The sequence below is a fragment of the Falco punctatus genome (assembly GCF_963210335.1).
Source record: "Falco punctatus genome assembly, chromosome: 3".
Lineage (NCBI taxonomy): Eukaryota > Metazoa > Chordata > Aves > Falconiformes > Falconidae > Falco > Falco punctatus.
In genome coordinates this window covers 115,552,739-115,567,432 of record NC_137582.1, presented here as the reverse complement: position 1 = coordinate 115,567,432, position 14,694 = coordinate 115,552,739, and the positions used below count along the sequence as shown (strand labels likewise).

The 14,694-nt window shown below is 50.2% G+C and overlaps 1 protein-coding gene and 1 long non-coding RNA gene across 2 annotated transcripts; one reads left to right on the top strand and one right to left on the bottom strand.

Annotated features, from left to right (window-relative positions):
• Positions 1–60: 60 nt before the first annotated feature.
• On the bottom strand, positions 61–4,532 carry STMN1 (stathmin 1). Its single transcript, XM_080381062.1, has 5 exons — positions 4,456–4,532; positions 2,818–2,888; positions 1,890–2,062; positions 905–1,096; positions 61–553 (listed from the first exon to the last, which is right to left on the bottom strand). Exons 2-5 carry the CDS (start codon positions 2,828–2,830, stop codon positions 485–487), a joined length of 447 nt encoding a protein of 148 aa, XP_080237188.1. The 5' UTR covers positions 2,831–2,888; positions 4,456–4,532; the 3' UTR covers positions 61–484.
• Positions 4,533–5,462: 930 nt separating this feature from the next.
• LOC308061295 lies at positions 5,463–11,603 on the top strand. Its single transcript, XR_013927159.1, has 2 exons — positions 5,463–8,864; positions 9,635–11,603. It is a non-coding gene; the product is annotated as an uncharacterized lncRNA (long non-coding RNA).
• The last annotated feature ends 3,091 nt before the right edge of the window (positions 11,604–14,694 follow it).

The following is a 14,694-nucleotide window of genomic DNA, read 5'->3' as shown; positions in this document are numbered from 1 at the left end:
CTGCAGACCTCAGCCAACTGCTTTTGTTCCTTATGTCGTTTTCAGAAGTAATTCTCATGATAACAGCACTGTGCAGCTTTATTTAGTCACTCAGTTACAGCAGTATTTTAGCAGACTGGGACAGAGTCAGATTTTTGAAGTGTAACATATTCAGCATGGAACAGTATACTACGTATTCCTTTCACAAATGTCTTACAGAGCTGATACAGTACTAGCCATCAACCCAGTGGCAAGCACACTGGAGTAGAAAAGGATGCAACAAGAAGATAGCTACACTGGAAAGACAACACTTTAGAAAAAGTGAAACATGTAAGGTCTCCCCTCTAGCCCCCAAAGAAAGTGTACAGTTTGGATCTAATTTTACAGTTCTACATCAGTTTCTAAAAACTTAAAAAAAAAAAAACAAAAACAAAGATAAAACCACTGGCCAGTACAGTCTTTGGATATTTAGAGGAGGGGGAGAGAGTCAGTTTCCAGAATGAAGTCAGTCAGTTTCAGCCTCACCAGGGTCTTTGCCTTCTTTGTTCTTTCGAACCTCCTCAATATGCTTGTCCTGAAAGACAACAGCAGGGAAGCAGTTAGCTGCCCAGGTGCAGAAAGGCAGGGCTCGGGCGGCACAGCAAGCCCTGGCTTACAGCAGGAACCTGCAGGCGTGGGCTACAGGATGAAGGAAGACACTGCTCTAACTCCATCCATCCCCTCTCCCCCAAGAAGGGGATTTCTGCAAAGTCTTTTGCAGATTTATCATCTTGCAAGATCAGACCACCACTGAACGCCCAGGATGGCTGTCTATTCATAGCACCCCCCCTCACCTGGCCATTTACTTGGCTTTATTTAACCAGTTTTCAAAGTAAGAAGCATGAATAAACTCTCTCCTAAAGGGAAACTGGGACTCTACACCCACCTTCTCCCTCAAGCGTTCCAGTTTAGCAGCCATTTGTGCCTCGCGGTTTTCTTTGTTAGCTTCCATTTTGTGGGTCAGCTTCTCCTCTGCCATTTTGCTGAAATTGTTGTTCTCTTCAATTGCTTTCTGAAGCACCTCTTTTTCATGCTCCCGCTTCTCAGCTAGCTGCTTCAAGACTTCTGCTTCATGAGACTAACAAAACAGAAGATGCACGCTTTGAACATAAAACAGATGAGCTACCCAGACAACTACAGTCGAATTATTCACAACTCCCAAGAGACAAGATTTTCTATTTTACTGCAGAACAGCATAACTTTGTGATGCAGGACAGAGCTCTCTGGTGCTCCCACCACCCACATAACCCATATTTCAGTTACAAACTAACAGGAAAGTTCCATTTCTGTCATTACTTGCAAGTCTTGTTAAATGAGATCTTTCTGGAAAAAAGAACATGGATATTTTTAACGTTAACATTGATAGGTCTTTTCTAGAAGATTCTTGCTTCTCAGAACGGTGAATCACTGTGATTCAGGTCACACAGGAGGCTGCACTTCAATTGGCAAGCCTCTGCAGAGTCAGGAGCTCCAAGACACATCTCAGCAAGATCTTACATCAAGTCAGACAATGTCTTCACAAACCTTCTCATTAGATTCATCACTACATTTTCTAGGAGAAAACGAGTCTGTTATGATGCCAAAGCCAGGAAAGCCAGTTTCATCCTAAGAGAGCATCCCCTCTCGACAAAACACTTTCTCCCAATTTTTCAAGTCACCATTCAAGATCACCTTGGGAACAAAGCTATGGCCCTGCAGACCACAACAAAGGTTCATTAGAACCCCAGAGGTTCAAACAAATTTCAATTAATACTTCATTTACCGTAATACAAACTGCTAATCGTTCAGCCCAAGCAACAAGAAAAAAAAAGACACTACATAACTTGAACAGACTACCTGAGCAGTGCTCACTTAAGCCGTTTCAAATTTACCTTGCGTCTCTCTTCTGCTGCTTCCAACTTCTTCTGAATCTCTTCCAAGGACACATCCTTCTTCTTTGGGGGAGAAAGAGGGAATTCTGGGACCGCTTCTTTTGAGCGAGGACTGAGTATCAGCTCAAATGCCTGCCCAGAGGCACGCTTTTCCAGTTCCTTCACTTGAATATCTAGGAAAGGGGGGGGGGGAAACCAACAAACATGCAGTGTTTTAAGCCAGGAACTGGCTTAGGTAACTTGAACAATAGCCTTCAAAAAACATCAATGCCACAAAGCTCACTTAAGGAGACGGCATCTGAGCTGGTAGTTTTGTTGTAAGCAGCAGCACCACCATTCAAAAACATGGCAGGCAATTTTTGTGTGTAATTGTTCATCACTACTACATTACCTAAGCACCTGACATTTTAATTTTAGCCTTTAATATCCAGGGTTGTGAGAACAAGTTTATCAGGACATCAAATGGAGAAAGACTGATGATTTTTTTTTTTTTCCCCCAACAAGTCTGAGGAAGAAAAAGGCGTTTGCCTAAGACCCGACATAGCTAGGAATGGAAACCAGTTTTCAAAGAAATATATGAGCCAGCGTTCTCTCTTCAAATACCTATGAACAGGCACGTCAGCCCTGCACGGCGTCAGTGATGAGAACTGGTATGCTGGTCCAACTAAGATGTCTTGATGATAGTCAGTTCTGTTCACGGAGCAGATGGCATGCAGATGAGCTGAAGCCCATCTGCTAACAGCCTCGTCTGAGAGGGCCTTTGGTATGTTTTCACAAGCACCCAGTTTTAACAGCTTCTCCAGAACAGCCTAGAGATAGCATGGTGATGACAGTTTACTATATTAGACTTCTTTAAGTTATTCGTGAGGAAATTAAGAGGAAAAAAACCCAAACCACACAGGACCATTTAGTACATCATACAACATACCAGAAGTAGCCATGACCAAGAAAATATGACTCCAGAAGCCAACTCTGGGAGAACTTCAATCAGCTGGATTCCTAGATAACAAAGAAACATGCCTTTGAACAATAAACACATTAATTTCCTTTCTTTTAACTCCTAATAAAAACTGCTATACATAATTAGACCTGCTGAACAAAAGACAGTCAGGCAGGTTCCTGCAGTCAGTAATTCTGGTCAGTCTGCAGGGCTGACGCTGGTGTACGCTGCTAGGAACATTGGAGAGGTTCTCAATCATTGGTGTTGCAGGATCTGTGCACACGACTCATAGTTGGGCATTTTCAGTCCCTGTTTTACTCCACCATAATTAAGATACATGAACAAAGACTCCCATTTTACCATTAAATTAGCAGCATACGGATATTTCACTGATATTGCGCATAGCAGCTGTAGCTCTCTGAATTAAAATAGAGCACACAACAGCCAGGACTCCAGCTGCTACCAAAGATTTAAATTTTGTGCGCATCGAACTCATTTAAAAATTCCGTTTTATTTGTGCAGCCGATGCCAGGTGCTGCACATCACGGCAGACAGGGAGCACACAGACTGCGCTGCGTCCCTCACCAATAAGGGCGTAATATGAAAAAAAAAAAAAAAAGCACAAAGCGGTGTGAAAAGCCCAAAAGGAGGATTTTTATTTTTTTCCGCCCCCATGTTTTAAGCCGACAGTAAAGCGGGGGCCCGGTGGGTGCGCTGTCTCGGACGGGCGGCGCTGGGACCGCGCACCCCACCCGGCCGCTGGCGGTCCCGCCCCCTTTTCACCGCCAACCAATAGGCGCCGAGGCCGCGGCGCGGCCGGGCGGAGGCCCCACCCCCTCCCCGCCCGCGCCCTCCCAACCGCACCGAATTCAAACCGCCGGGGAGAGCGGGCGCGCGCGCGCCCGCCCGCGCGGGGGGCTCGAGGGAGGGCGGAGCCAAACGGTAACATCCGGGCACCTGCCGCCCCCCGCCGCTACGGGGAAGGGGAGGGATGGGGGGGGCTGTGTGGGTTGGGGGGGGACACAGGGACGGGGACCCTCGCCCCACCACCGCCAAGCGGGGCTCTGCCGCGAGTCCTCGCGTTCGATGGCACCAGGGAGCGGCCGCCCGGGCGCCGCCCCTTCCCCACTAACAATGGCGGGGTCCTGTCAGCGAGGGGAGGGGGCGCCGCTGCCGCGGGTAGGGCGTCGCCCCTCGCAGAGCGTCGCCCCTTCCCCGGACAATAGACACCCCCTTCCCCAGCGGGACAGGGGGCAGCTGGGGGCGCCCCCCCCATTGTCTCCCTTCCCTTTGTCACCGCAGCGCCCGAAAAGCGGGCGGGCAGGCGACGCCCGCCAGGCGAAGGGACAAAAGAGGCAGGCGCGGAGCCCCCTCCCCAAGCACCCGCGGAGCCCCCCCGCGGTCCCCCACGCCTTGCCACCCACCCTGAGCCCAACTCCGCTGCGCCACCGCCACCACCCCCACGGAACACCGGACCTCCGTGAACCCACCACCCCCCGACCACCACCTTCTCTAAACCCGATGGGGGGGCCGCCGCCGCCACCAGCACACACAGCGACCCCCCGGGCGGGCCGGGGCCCCGCACGCCGCCCCCAGGCAGGGGCAGGCCCGCCGCCGCGCACCCACCTGCCCGCGCCGCCGCTCCGGCCCCACTCCGCTCCCGCCCGCCCCGCCGCGCACAAAAGCGCCAAACAATGGCACGTGACCCGCCCCGCCCCGCCCCCATTGGCCGAGCGCGCCGGCACGTGCCGCCCGCCGCGGGGGGGGGGGGGGGGGAGGGGGAGGCGAGGGGTGGGCGCCCCCCCCTTCCCTCCCCAGACCCCCCACACCCGCTGCATGCCGGGATACGTAGTCCGCCAGCGGCGGGCGGGGGCGGTGCGGGGCGGTGACCCCCGCGGCCCGGTGCGAGCCCGTTGCGGGGTGCGGGACCTTGTCGTGACGCCTCGTGCCCCCGCGGGCCGGCCCCCGGCCCCGCGACCCCCGCGCCGCTGCCACTGCCCCGGGCCGCAGCGTGGCGGGACTCCCTTTGTCTCCCACCGTGGCAGGGGGGAAGCGCGGGCCCGGTAAGGCCCCGCTGTCAGGGTCACAGGCCACATCAGGGGTGTTGGGCAGCAGTGGGGCCGTGATCAGGGGCTCACCTCGGGGCTGGCCTCTGACCTCAGGGCCACGGTCACCTCGGGGCCACAGTCACCTCAGGGCCATAGCCACTTACCTTGAGACCATGGTTGCCTCAGGGACACAGTCACCTCAGGGCCATGGGTACTCTACCTCAAGACCACAGTCACCTCAGGACCACAGCCGTCTCAGGGCATGGCCACCTCAGAGCCACGGTCACCTCAGGGCCATAGTCACCTCAGGGCCACGCCATCTCAGGGCATGGCCACCTCAGAGCCACAGTCACCTCAGAGCTACGGTCACCTCAGGGCCACGCCATCTCAGGGCATGGCCACCTCAGGGCCACGGTCACCTCAGGGCCATAGTCACCTCAGGACCATGAGCACTCTACTTCGAGACCATGGTCATCTCAGGACCATGGTCACTTCAGAGCTACGGTCACCTCAGGGCCATGGCCACTTACCTTGAGATCACAGTCACCTCAGAGCCTTAGTCATCTTAGGGCCACAGTTACCTCAGGGCCCTTGGTCATCTCAGGGCCACAGCCACCTACCTCAGAGCTTTTGGTGACCTCAGGACTACAGTCACCTCATGGCCATGGCCACTTACCTCAGGGCCATGGTCACCTCATGGCCCTTTATCACCTCAAGACCATGATCATCTCAGGGCCATGGTTACCTCAGGGTCATCACCACTTACCTCGGGGCCACGGTCACCTCTGGGCCACGGTCACCTGCCTGAGGGCATAGTCACCTCAGGGCCAGTCAGTTATCTGAGGGCCACAATAACCTCAGGGCTCTTGATCATCATCAAGATGACCACCATGTTCCTTTGGTCACCTCAGGGTCACAGCCACCACAGGCCAACCCCACAGAGGATCTATGGGTCTGACAATGCCTTGGCCCCACAGCCCCTGCAGGCAGTGTGTTTTGGGGTACAACCACATGGCCACCCTCTCCTTTGGGGTGACACCAGCAAGTCAAAAACATGTCTAGAAAAGCCATCGTTCATGCAGATTCCACAGCCTGTGGGTAATGGCTCGCAAACGTGCTTTAGATGAACTGGCTGCATTTGCGAATCTTCCATACAAATGCCTTTGTGCCACTCCCGTGGTGGTTCCCATCCCACCATCACTCGAGTCGCACCAAGAGTTGAGAGGCACAAAAGGCAGAGGGATGAAGGATGGCACAAATCTTCTGCCACAACGCAAGCCCAGCCCAGCAGCCTCCATACCCTAAACATCAAAGAAAGGACTTTTCTGAGGGGACTCACCCTTGTTGTGCACACTCCTAAAACCAAGGATTTTGCACCAAAAAAAAAAAAAGAAAATAAATCCTACCTTGAGGAAGGTTAATATTGTGACAGAAATGCATAAAGCTTTCAAAACAGAGATTATTTTAAACACTTGCCCTGTTTTTTGCTGATCTGACGTCTATTTCCATGGAAACCACATCCAGCCGCCGAGCTGCTCGAACTGGGAGAGGTTTCTGCCGGAGTGGCTCGCCGGGCATGGGAAGAGCCATTTTCCAGCAGCATGGTAGAAGGTTTTTGTGGAACTGAAGGGATTTCACATTCAAAATGCTGTGGCTGCTTGGCCCTTCAGGATCACGCCTGGTACATTCAGGAGGTTCCTGGCTCAGTACCACCGGTACACGCGTAGATATCACACGCAACATGCACGTTTTTAAACGAAACATCTTGAGTGCTTGGATTAAATAGCATCAAATGTTGCTGGAAGACAAAGCAGCCAAAAGACCATGCCATCAGCCTGTGTTTCACTTTATCATTTATTAATTATCATCCGTGCAGCTCAACAGCGTGTTGGATGCTTTAATATTAATGCATTTTAGTAAAATCAATGAGCTTATCCTGGGATGATCTCAGGATTTCCCAGAGGAAACAAGGCTTCCTGGGCTCAGGGCTTTTTGTTTGGTACCTGTGTGACTGCCTTTAGTCAATCCTCACACCCTGGAGAGATGATGATGAAATATCATTTAGTGCTTTTGAAGAAGGGGTGTGCAGGCTGAGATAAAGCTACGAGTCATGCAGGGTCTGTTCTCAGCACTTTCCATCTTATTTCCTGGGCTTCTTACGGTTGGGGGTGGGGGGAGGGAGGAGGAAAAAAAAAAAGAGAAAGGGGAAGAAAAAATGAAAAAAACAAAAAAAAGAGACCTGAATGTAACGTACCTTCCTTTGCAGCAGATTGGCTTTAAAGCCAAAAACATTTATTTCAGATAAGCACTCTCTTAGCTAAGAGGCAACATGGTTTATGGATGGGAGGCACTGAGCTGGGAAACAGATTCGGGATTTGTTTTCAGCTCTGGCATTTTACATGCCGTGTCACTTAGGCTGAGGCTCTTCAGCAACCCCTTTATAACACCTGCCACAACTGTTTTCAATTTAAACCAAAATCTTTGGGTATTATTGTGATACAAAGAGAAGTAACAGCTCCTAGCAGCTGGAAGGGCATGGAGACGATCTCAGTTTTGGCTTCATTGCAAGAGCGGTTTTATTTTTGGAACATTTCATAAAACCCGTTTGTTTATGTGGCATTTATTTTTGTCTGATCTCAAGAATAATGGAGTATATGAAAAGCTTTTATTTAATTTGCATTTGATTTGTGTTTATTGACACATTTACTGTGATTCTAAACAGACTCTTCTCATTGAGCCTAGCAGCCTGTGGCTGTGGTGGGTTTTTTCTACTGGATTCCTTATCACCAACAAAAGCTTTTTGCTATAATTCCATTTTTTCCAAAAAAGAAGCAAGCAGCAGCATGAGAAATTTCCTCCAACGTGTCACTACTGAGCCCCAAAACAGCATTTGAGAAGGAAGACACCATTTCAAGCCCAAATCTAACCCTCTCAGCCAGATGAATTTGTGCATCCTGAGGAAAATAAAGGACCACAGCACAACCTGCAGAAGATATTCCCAGAGTAGGAAGGGACAAAGGCTCCATAAATTACAAATATGACCCATTCTCAGGGTTGGTGGCTATCATGCACCTGGAGCTGGTGATAACTGCATCCGTTTAAAATCCTTCCCCTTGTGCAACTCGCAGCCACAGCTGTAACTGCCCACCAGTCGCTCAAGGCAGGCTCGTCCTCAGCACAGGCAAAACACAAGGCTTTGGTCCAACACGCTCAGCTCTCCGTGAAACATAAGTCAAGGTCTCACTCCCTGTACGTGTGAATTTAGGATGTGACGTGATCAGATTTAGCATAAAGATTAAAGCGTCTCCTCTGATGTGTTTATCAAAATATCCCACAAAGAGACTGACATAATTAGGTGACAACTCAGCCCACGGCAGCTCTTTTAACTTGCAAAAATATTTAATCTCCAATAAGAAAATGTGCTTTCTGAGTATTAAATTGCCACCCTCAAGCACTGGTGGTGGATGGACTGACAGCTTATTTGTGAATCAGGGAATGTTTTGAAGCACCTTGGTAAGTAATATTAGCAAGTATTTGCTAAGACTGGTGACAGTCACTGCATTAGCAAAGTTCTTTTTAAAACTAGAAATTCAATATACTATTTGACCTGAGTCAATCAGTGTAAGCGATTTAATAAATAACCCGCTGGAGGAGATAGTAATTTAAAAGAAACTTGTTCTCAGGGGTAGAAAGAAGGGCTACAAGATTTCTTTCTATCCATGTTTTTCAGTCTCTGTATTAACCTTCCGCAAATGTTTCTCCACACTGCAGCTTACCCGTCTTCACTCGGGCTGTACTGACGTGCTGCTGCCCAACAAAGGTGTCGAAATGAAAATTAGTGGCTGCAAAAGTCTCACTGATCTTCAGATAAGAATATATTTAATCCAAATGCAGCCAAGGATTCAGCAGAACTGAAGAGTAAAACAAGATTTTTAGGGAGCATCTCCCTCACAATGAAAGCTCTTCCATGGGCAAGAAATGTTTAAGGTAATTGATATTTGTTTACTGGAGGTGTTTAGGCTGATACTATATTTATGCTGAAAAACACCATTAAGAAAATGTTCCCTTAGGAACAAATTTGCACTTGCCAATGTGCTGTTGGAAATGATTTTTTCAAATCAAACAGGGTGCCTGGCTTCCATTGTTAGTTTGGTTTTTGAGAAATTCCCTCAAACTCATCTAATTCCTCCATAAAACGAGACAAGTAAAAGCACTCACCACAGATGGCGATTGCGCCTGCAGCAAGAGGGATGAAAATATCATTTAATTGCTTTGATATTGGGGCAATATAACCCTGAAATGTCATACTCCCCTCTTCAAATGCAGTTATAGGACTGTACTGCATCAGATCCAAATACCGTGGTGATGAGGGCTGACAAAGCTCTGGAGTAGAAAAACAATGTAAGCTTCTAACGAACTAAAGACAAAGGCCCCACAAGCACTCTGCTGTCCTTGTGAAAAATTCTCCAACACACTGAAATGGTGACAGACCCCAAAGCGATGGCAGCGGCTGCGGGAGCCACACGTGAGCATCTTCACCCTGGCTGCAGCCAGGCTGCTGGAGGGGATCTGGTCTTTCTCCTAACAGTGAGGTGTGTCTTTGATCCAGCCTGGACAAAGGAATAGCAGAATTCCCTTCCCAGCCTGCTGGTAGATCTTCTGGCATGTTTTTCATTCTTTGTTTCCTAAGAAAATAAGTTTTTCACATGATCAAACTTCTTCCATATCTCTGACTAGTCTTCTCTCCCTGCTTTTAGCTTTGTGAGCCAGCCTCTGCCCCTCCAATAAATATGGATAAGAGCTCAGTGACATGAATTCCACAAGTTTCTTGAAAACAGATGGCGGGGGAGAGGCAAGAGTGAGGAAAAGGCTTCAGCACAAGCCCAACTATTATTAGAGACCAGAGACTTCACACCAGGGAGAGCTACCACGACCGCTCCCAAGGGAGGGTACAGTTTCAGAGCTGGTTGTTTTCTTCACGGCACTAGTGGATCCTCCATGTGCAGTTGTGCTCTCCTGGCAGCTACCTGCCACATACAAGGATGGATCTGCAGGGATGCTGGCTCCCACCTCCACTACATCCAGAACCACGCAGTGAAGCTGGCCTGGAGGTCTCCTCATCTTCCTTCCCCCCCTCCTTGCTCCCATAGCTCCCAACCAAGCCGGGAGCCTCAACCCATTTCTCTGCATCCTCGCTGCTTCTCCCTTTCTGCTCCCAACCAGACTCCACAAATTTGCATTTCCCATATGGAGCACCCAGAGCTTTGCTATTCAAGGAAGCCCATAAACAACTTGCTGCCGAGGGTTCAAAAATAACTGTGCTGCACAGAGCTGCATCACTCAGCGATAGCAAGTGGTGGGGTAGAAACATGAAGGGATGGGGGGGGGGGGCGGGTGTGAGCCAACAGGAGATGCACTAATTAGATTTCTAAAGTGTCAGTCAGCCATTTCAGCTGGGATAGAGCAAAGGAGACAGTGTGATTTTGACAACCACATGGAATAGCAATGCATCGGGAAGCCATAAAATATTCAACAGCTATAGAAGATTCCAGTAAAGACATTTGCTTTGGCTCTTTGAAAATGAAGTGGAGGTTAAGAAAAGCTGGGTATAGCACTAATTATTCCCCAGTTCCTAATTAGTTCCTTGAATTTAAAATATGGGTTCAGCTCTACCAGCAGCTCAGCAAGCCTATTGTGCTATTAATACTTCCCTGGCGTGATATAGTTAAAAATACTCCCACCCTTTCAAGACAAAATGTAGCTTGGAAGTGTCATGATGGGAGGAGTTCAGGGATGGAAATCCTCTTAAAGGAATATGACTTCCCCAATGTCAAATAAACAATATGAATGAGCTTGTAACAGCCCCCAGACCGAGCCTGTTCCCACTAAGAGCAAATTTGAAAATAATGCTCAATGCAGAGCTCTCAGGCCACTTGCTACCAAAGCTGTTTCACTGACAAAATTGGTACGCAGCCAGATGGTAACAGGTTTTACTGATTTTTCAGAGAGATCTGCTGCCTGGGGAGCAGGTGGGTTTGCAATTCTCAAGTGCCTGGCTTCCTTCAGACAGACAGCGCAAGGTCAAATTCTGATCGAAAGGCAGGGTCCTGACACGCACCCCCCTCTTTGCCTCCAGCCCCACACTCGGATAACGCAGGAGATCCTGACCTTATTAGCCACAGCTAATTTTTCCGTGGCAGTATCTATAGGTGCTGTTTCTGGATGAGATCTGACAGACGCCATGGGCAGAATAAAACATACTTCTTCCCACAGGATTTATGAACCAAGGAAACAGGTTGGTTGTGTTGTTTTTTTTATGGCACCTTTTGACTTCAGTCCGATGAGAAGGTCTAGGTCTACGCTTTCACACTTTAGCTCCTCTCAGGATAATAAGCAGTTCCCCTCCCATCTCCACCAACAATTCTGCATCAAAATGGGTTAATTCCTGCTCCGTCCCGCTGGCTCTTCACCCACTGCCTGTAATCGCTCAGCAGTACCAGCACGGAAACAATACCTGCACTTAACATTTGCTCAGTGCTGTTTGATCCCTTTTCCCTTACTAATTTGAGTTCATAATAGATCAATATATATATTAAAAGAAAAAAGACCAGACGCATCCACTGCAGCTGTGAGAAGGGGCAAACAAAGCCAGCCTTTCTGGACGAAAAACACATCTCTGTCTTTTATGCAATAAACCAGCAAACTGCTGCCGTACGCTAAAATCAATACCCAGAGAGACACCCTTATGTTGCGATTGCCAATGTAAGTGCTTTATTTTAATTAAAAAAAACAACAACAAAACCACACACAAAAAACCCCAATCCAGGCCTTGTGTGATGGATGTCATTAAAAAACCACTATTGATGTGAGGAAACGAAGGCATCCTGAGGCTGGTGTGTTGGGGGGGGGCACAGTGCTGCCATGTCACCCGGGGAGGGGTGCTGACAGTCTCAGCACCTCCCTGCACCCCGCTCCAGGCTGGAAGGCGTAAGCCAAAGGGTTAAAAAGGAGGATGGGACATTTGGGGTCCCCGCCTCACCCAGCCCCCACCTGCTCTCCCCCAGCACCACTCTGGGGGCTGGGGCTGAGCTCAGCCTGTCCTTCCTAAAATGGGGGAAATCTGGATAGTGACCAAAACCGATCCCTCCAATCTGTTTCAGGGGCTTTTTTTGGAATAGCCTGGAACTAGAGAGACCTCACGCAGCCCCTTCTTCTCCAGCACCTCAGTTTCCCTTCTCAATCCTTTCTTCCTGTTTATTCAGGAATCATCTCTAGGGTCAGCAAGAGACCACTCCAGCCTGAAACGGGGCTTCTGCTGCAGAGTGAAAACTGTCAAAAAAACAGTTGTGCCCTCAAAATACCCTTGATGGCTGGCAGAATGGAACCCTCCTGGCCCACAGCATTAAATTTTGAAGGCCAGGGAACTCAGCAAGCATCACGCCTGCTGTCCAGCCCTGCGGCATTGCACCTTGAAGCTGGGAAGCACGTGCCCTGCGCTGGATCCCAAGGGTCTGCCCATCCAGAAGAGCCCTGGTCCTGCCCTGTAACCCAGCATGGGAGGAACTGGTGCTTGGGAAGATGACAAAATTGAGCTGATGCTCGGGGCTGCGAGCATCCGGGGTTTTCAGTGCAAGGCAGCCTGGAAGCTGATGCACTAGATGGTAACAATTTGCTTCAGCGATGAAGAAACTTAATTTTTCTTCAGAACTTCACCCAGCGCAAAGTTTTGATTTGCCAAATAGAAAAACCGACATAAAACCAAGCATATACTCACCAATCAAAGGAATCTAAGGAACTCTGCCCGAGAGGGTGCTGCCTGGGTTTGGGTTGGGAGCAGGGTCAGCTCTGCACCTGCATCCACGCTGGTCTTCGGGGTCAGGATCGCAGCCCACAGCTGGACACCGAGCTCCTCTACCAGAGCTCGTGTGGTTCTCACTGGGCTCAGCTTGCACGGCCGTGGACCTTCCTCAGCTGTTGTGAATCCAGGCCTTTACTATTTTCCCTAAAAATACAAGAAAAAGGGAAAAAAAACCCACCCCATGACAGCGTGACGGTAATTACAAGGAGGTTTTAACACGTCTCAATCTGCATTAATTAAATCAACAGGGAAGCTTCAATTGAGTAAATGAGGTTTTTTTCTGAGCAGCAGCAAATGCTGAGGCTGGTAACTCCAGTTTGCTGCATGCATGTGCAGTGGGATGGGGAGGGATCTGCCGGCTGGAAGGGGCTTCCCAGGAGGGAGGGAGCCGCAGGCAGGACGAGCTGGGGGTGGGGAGGATGAGAAGAAGACTCTCAGCCCTAAGAGACGAAGAGCTTGGAGCCAGGTCTGTGCCGACAGTCGGATTTCAGCCCCGAGCCCTGAGAGCGGAGAGCTTTGAAGCTGAAGCCTGTCGGAGAGCGGAGGTTGCTCTGTGGAGATAAGCCGTGGGGAAGAGGAATGCGTCCATTCATACCCCAGCCATGCTGCAAGCACAGCTGTGAGGGGAATATCAATGGGCAGGAGTGGCTTGTTTGGGTTTTTTTATTTATTTATTTCAAAAGCCACTGTTTTGAATATTGAGGCAGATCAGACACATCGAAATGCTTGACTGCAAGGGAACTCTTCCCAACACACAGCCCTCCAGGGCAGGGCTGGGCTGCCAACCGGCAAGCAAGGCAGGTGCCCCCGCTACTGACCCTGCCCATGTAACGGTGCTGGTGTTCCCTTCCCACGTCCCCAAGAAGCAAAATCTCTCTGTGAATAAAACACGGGGGATTTATGGATATAAAACCCGGCTAGCTCACATTCAAACCCCAACCTGTGAGTTGTAATGATGCAGCAACCACGAGCTGGTGCTGGTGGGCTGCTGTGGCAGATTGCACACCCGGCTAACCCTGAACTCCTGCTTTTTGCCAGAAAACTTTTCAGCGCGGCACAGGCAAGCCTGGAGCAGCCCGGGCCACCCCAAAGACTGGCCGGCTGGCCCCTCTGGTTGCTGGCCCGGGTGGGTGGCAAGGAATGATGCTCTGTCGCTGCCCACGGCTGGCCTGGGAAATGCTGGCTCTGGCAGAGCGGTCCCAACCCCCTTTCTTTCCAACTTCTCAGGCCCAGCAAAGCGATCCAAGCAAGCTGGGACATGGGGAAAACACCTTCCTCATGTGCTACGCTGGGGATTTGTGCCACATCTTTCACACACGCTGCCTCCAGCCTCAAGGCTGGAGCGTGTCATGGGGACCTGGAGGAAAGTGCTGCTTGCAAGGGGGGGGAGCCTGGCTGAAGAGATAGCTCCAGGCTGGATTTTAAAGCAGATGCAGCAAGTCAGCAGAGTAGGAAAATGCTTGGAAAGTGCTCCTGCACCACCACATCCCACAGAGAGCAGAGAGGGGCCGATGCAGCAGAAGAAAGAGGGTGTCTGCCCTGCCCAAGTGACCCCCGGGCTTTTTGGAACTCTCCTCTCTCTTCTCGTGGGGTTTTCGTCCAAAGGCACAAAGACAATTGGAAATGTGGTCCCAGGTGCAGAGGCTGGCTCTGGAGTGGGGAGCAAAGGAATGCAGGACCAGGCAGAAGGACATCTGCCCGCTACCCCACTCCCCCAGACCCATGGGCACTGAGATGGGAATAAGTAGCTTTCTGTGAACCAAAGGGTTAATGAATGTCAGAGTCACCCTCTGAGCACAGCCGGTTTCTGCCACCCCTGCCCATAAAGCCTTTACATCTTTACGTAAGAGTCTTGCAGAATTTATAGCCTGCCTCAGCTATGCCGTGCTGGAGCCATGACCGGGCTGCTCCCCTCTAGCTGCCAGCGCAGATCCTTGGCCGTGCTAATTCAGGGAGGAA

Excerpts from the sequence above, each read along its gene's own strand:
- STMN1 (XM_080381062.1), bottom strand. Across the intron at positions 1,097-1,889 it reads CAGCAGAAGAGAGACGCAAG|TCTCATGAAGCAGAAGTCTT; the intron begins GTAAATTTGAAA and ends CTGTTTTGTTAG. Across the intron at positions 554-904 it reads TGGAACGCTTGAGGGAGAAG|GACAAGCATATTGAGGAGGT; the intron begins GTGGGTGTAGAG and ends GTTGTCTTTCAG.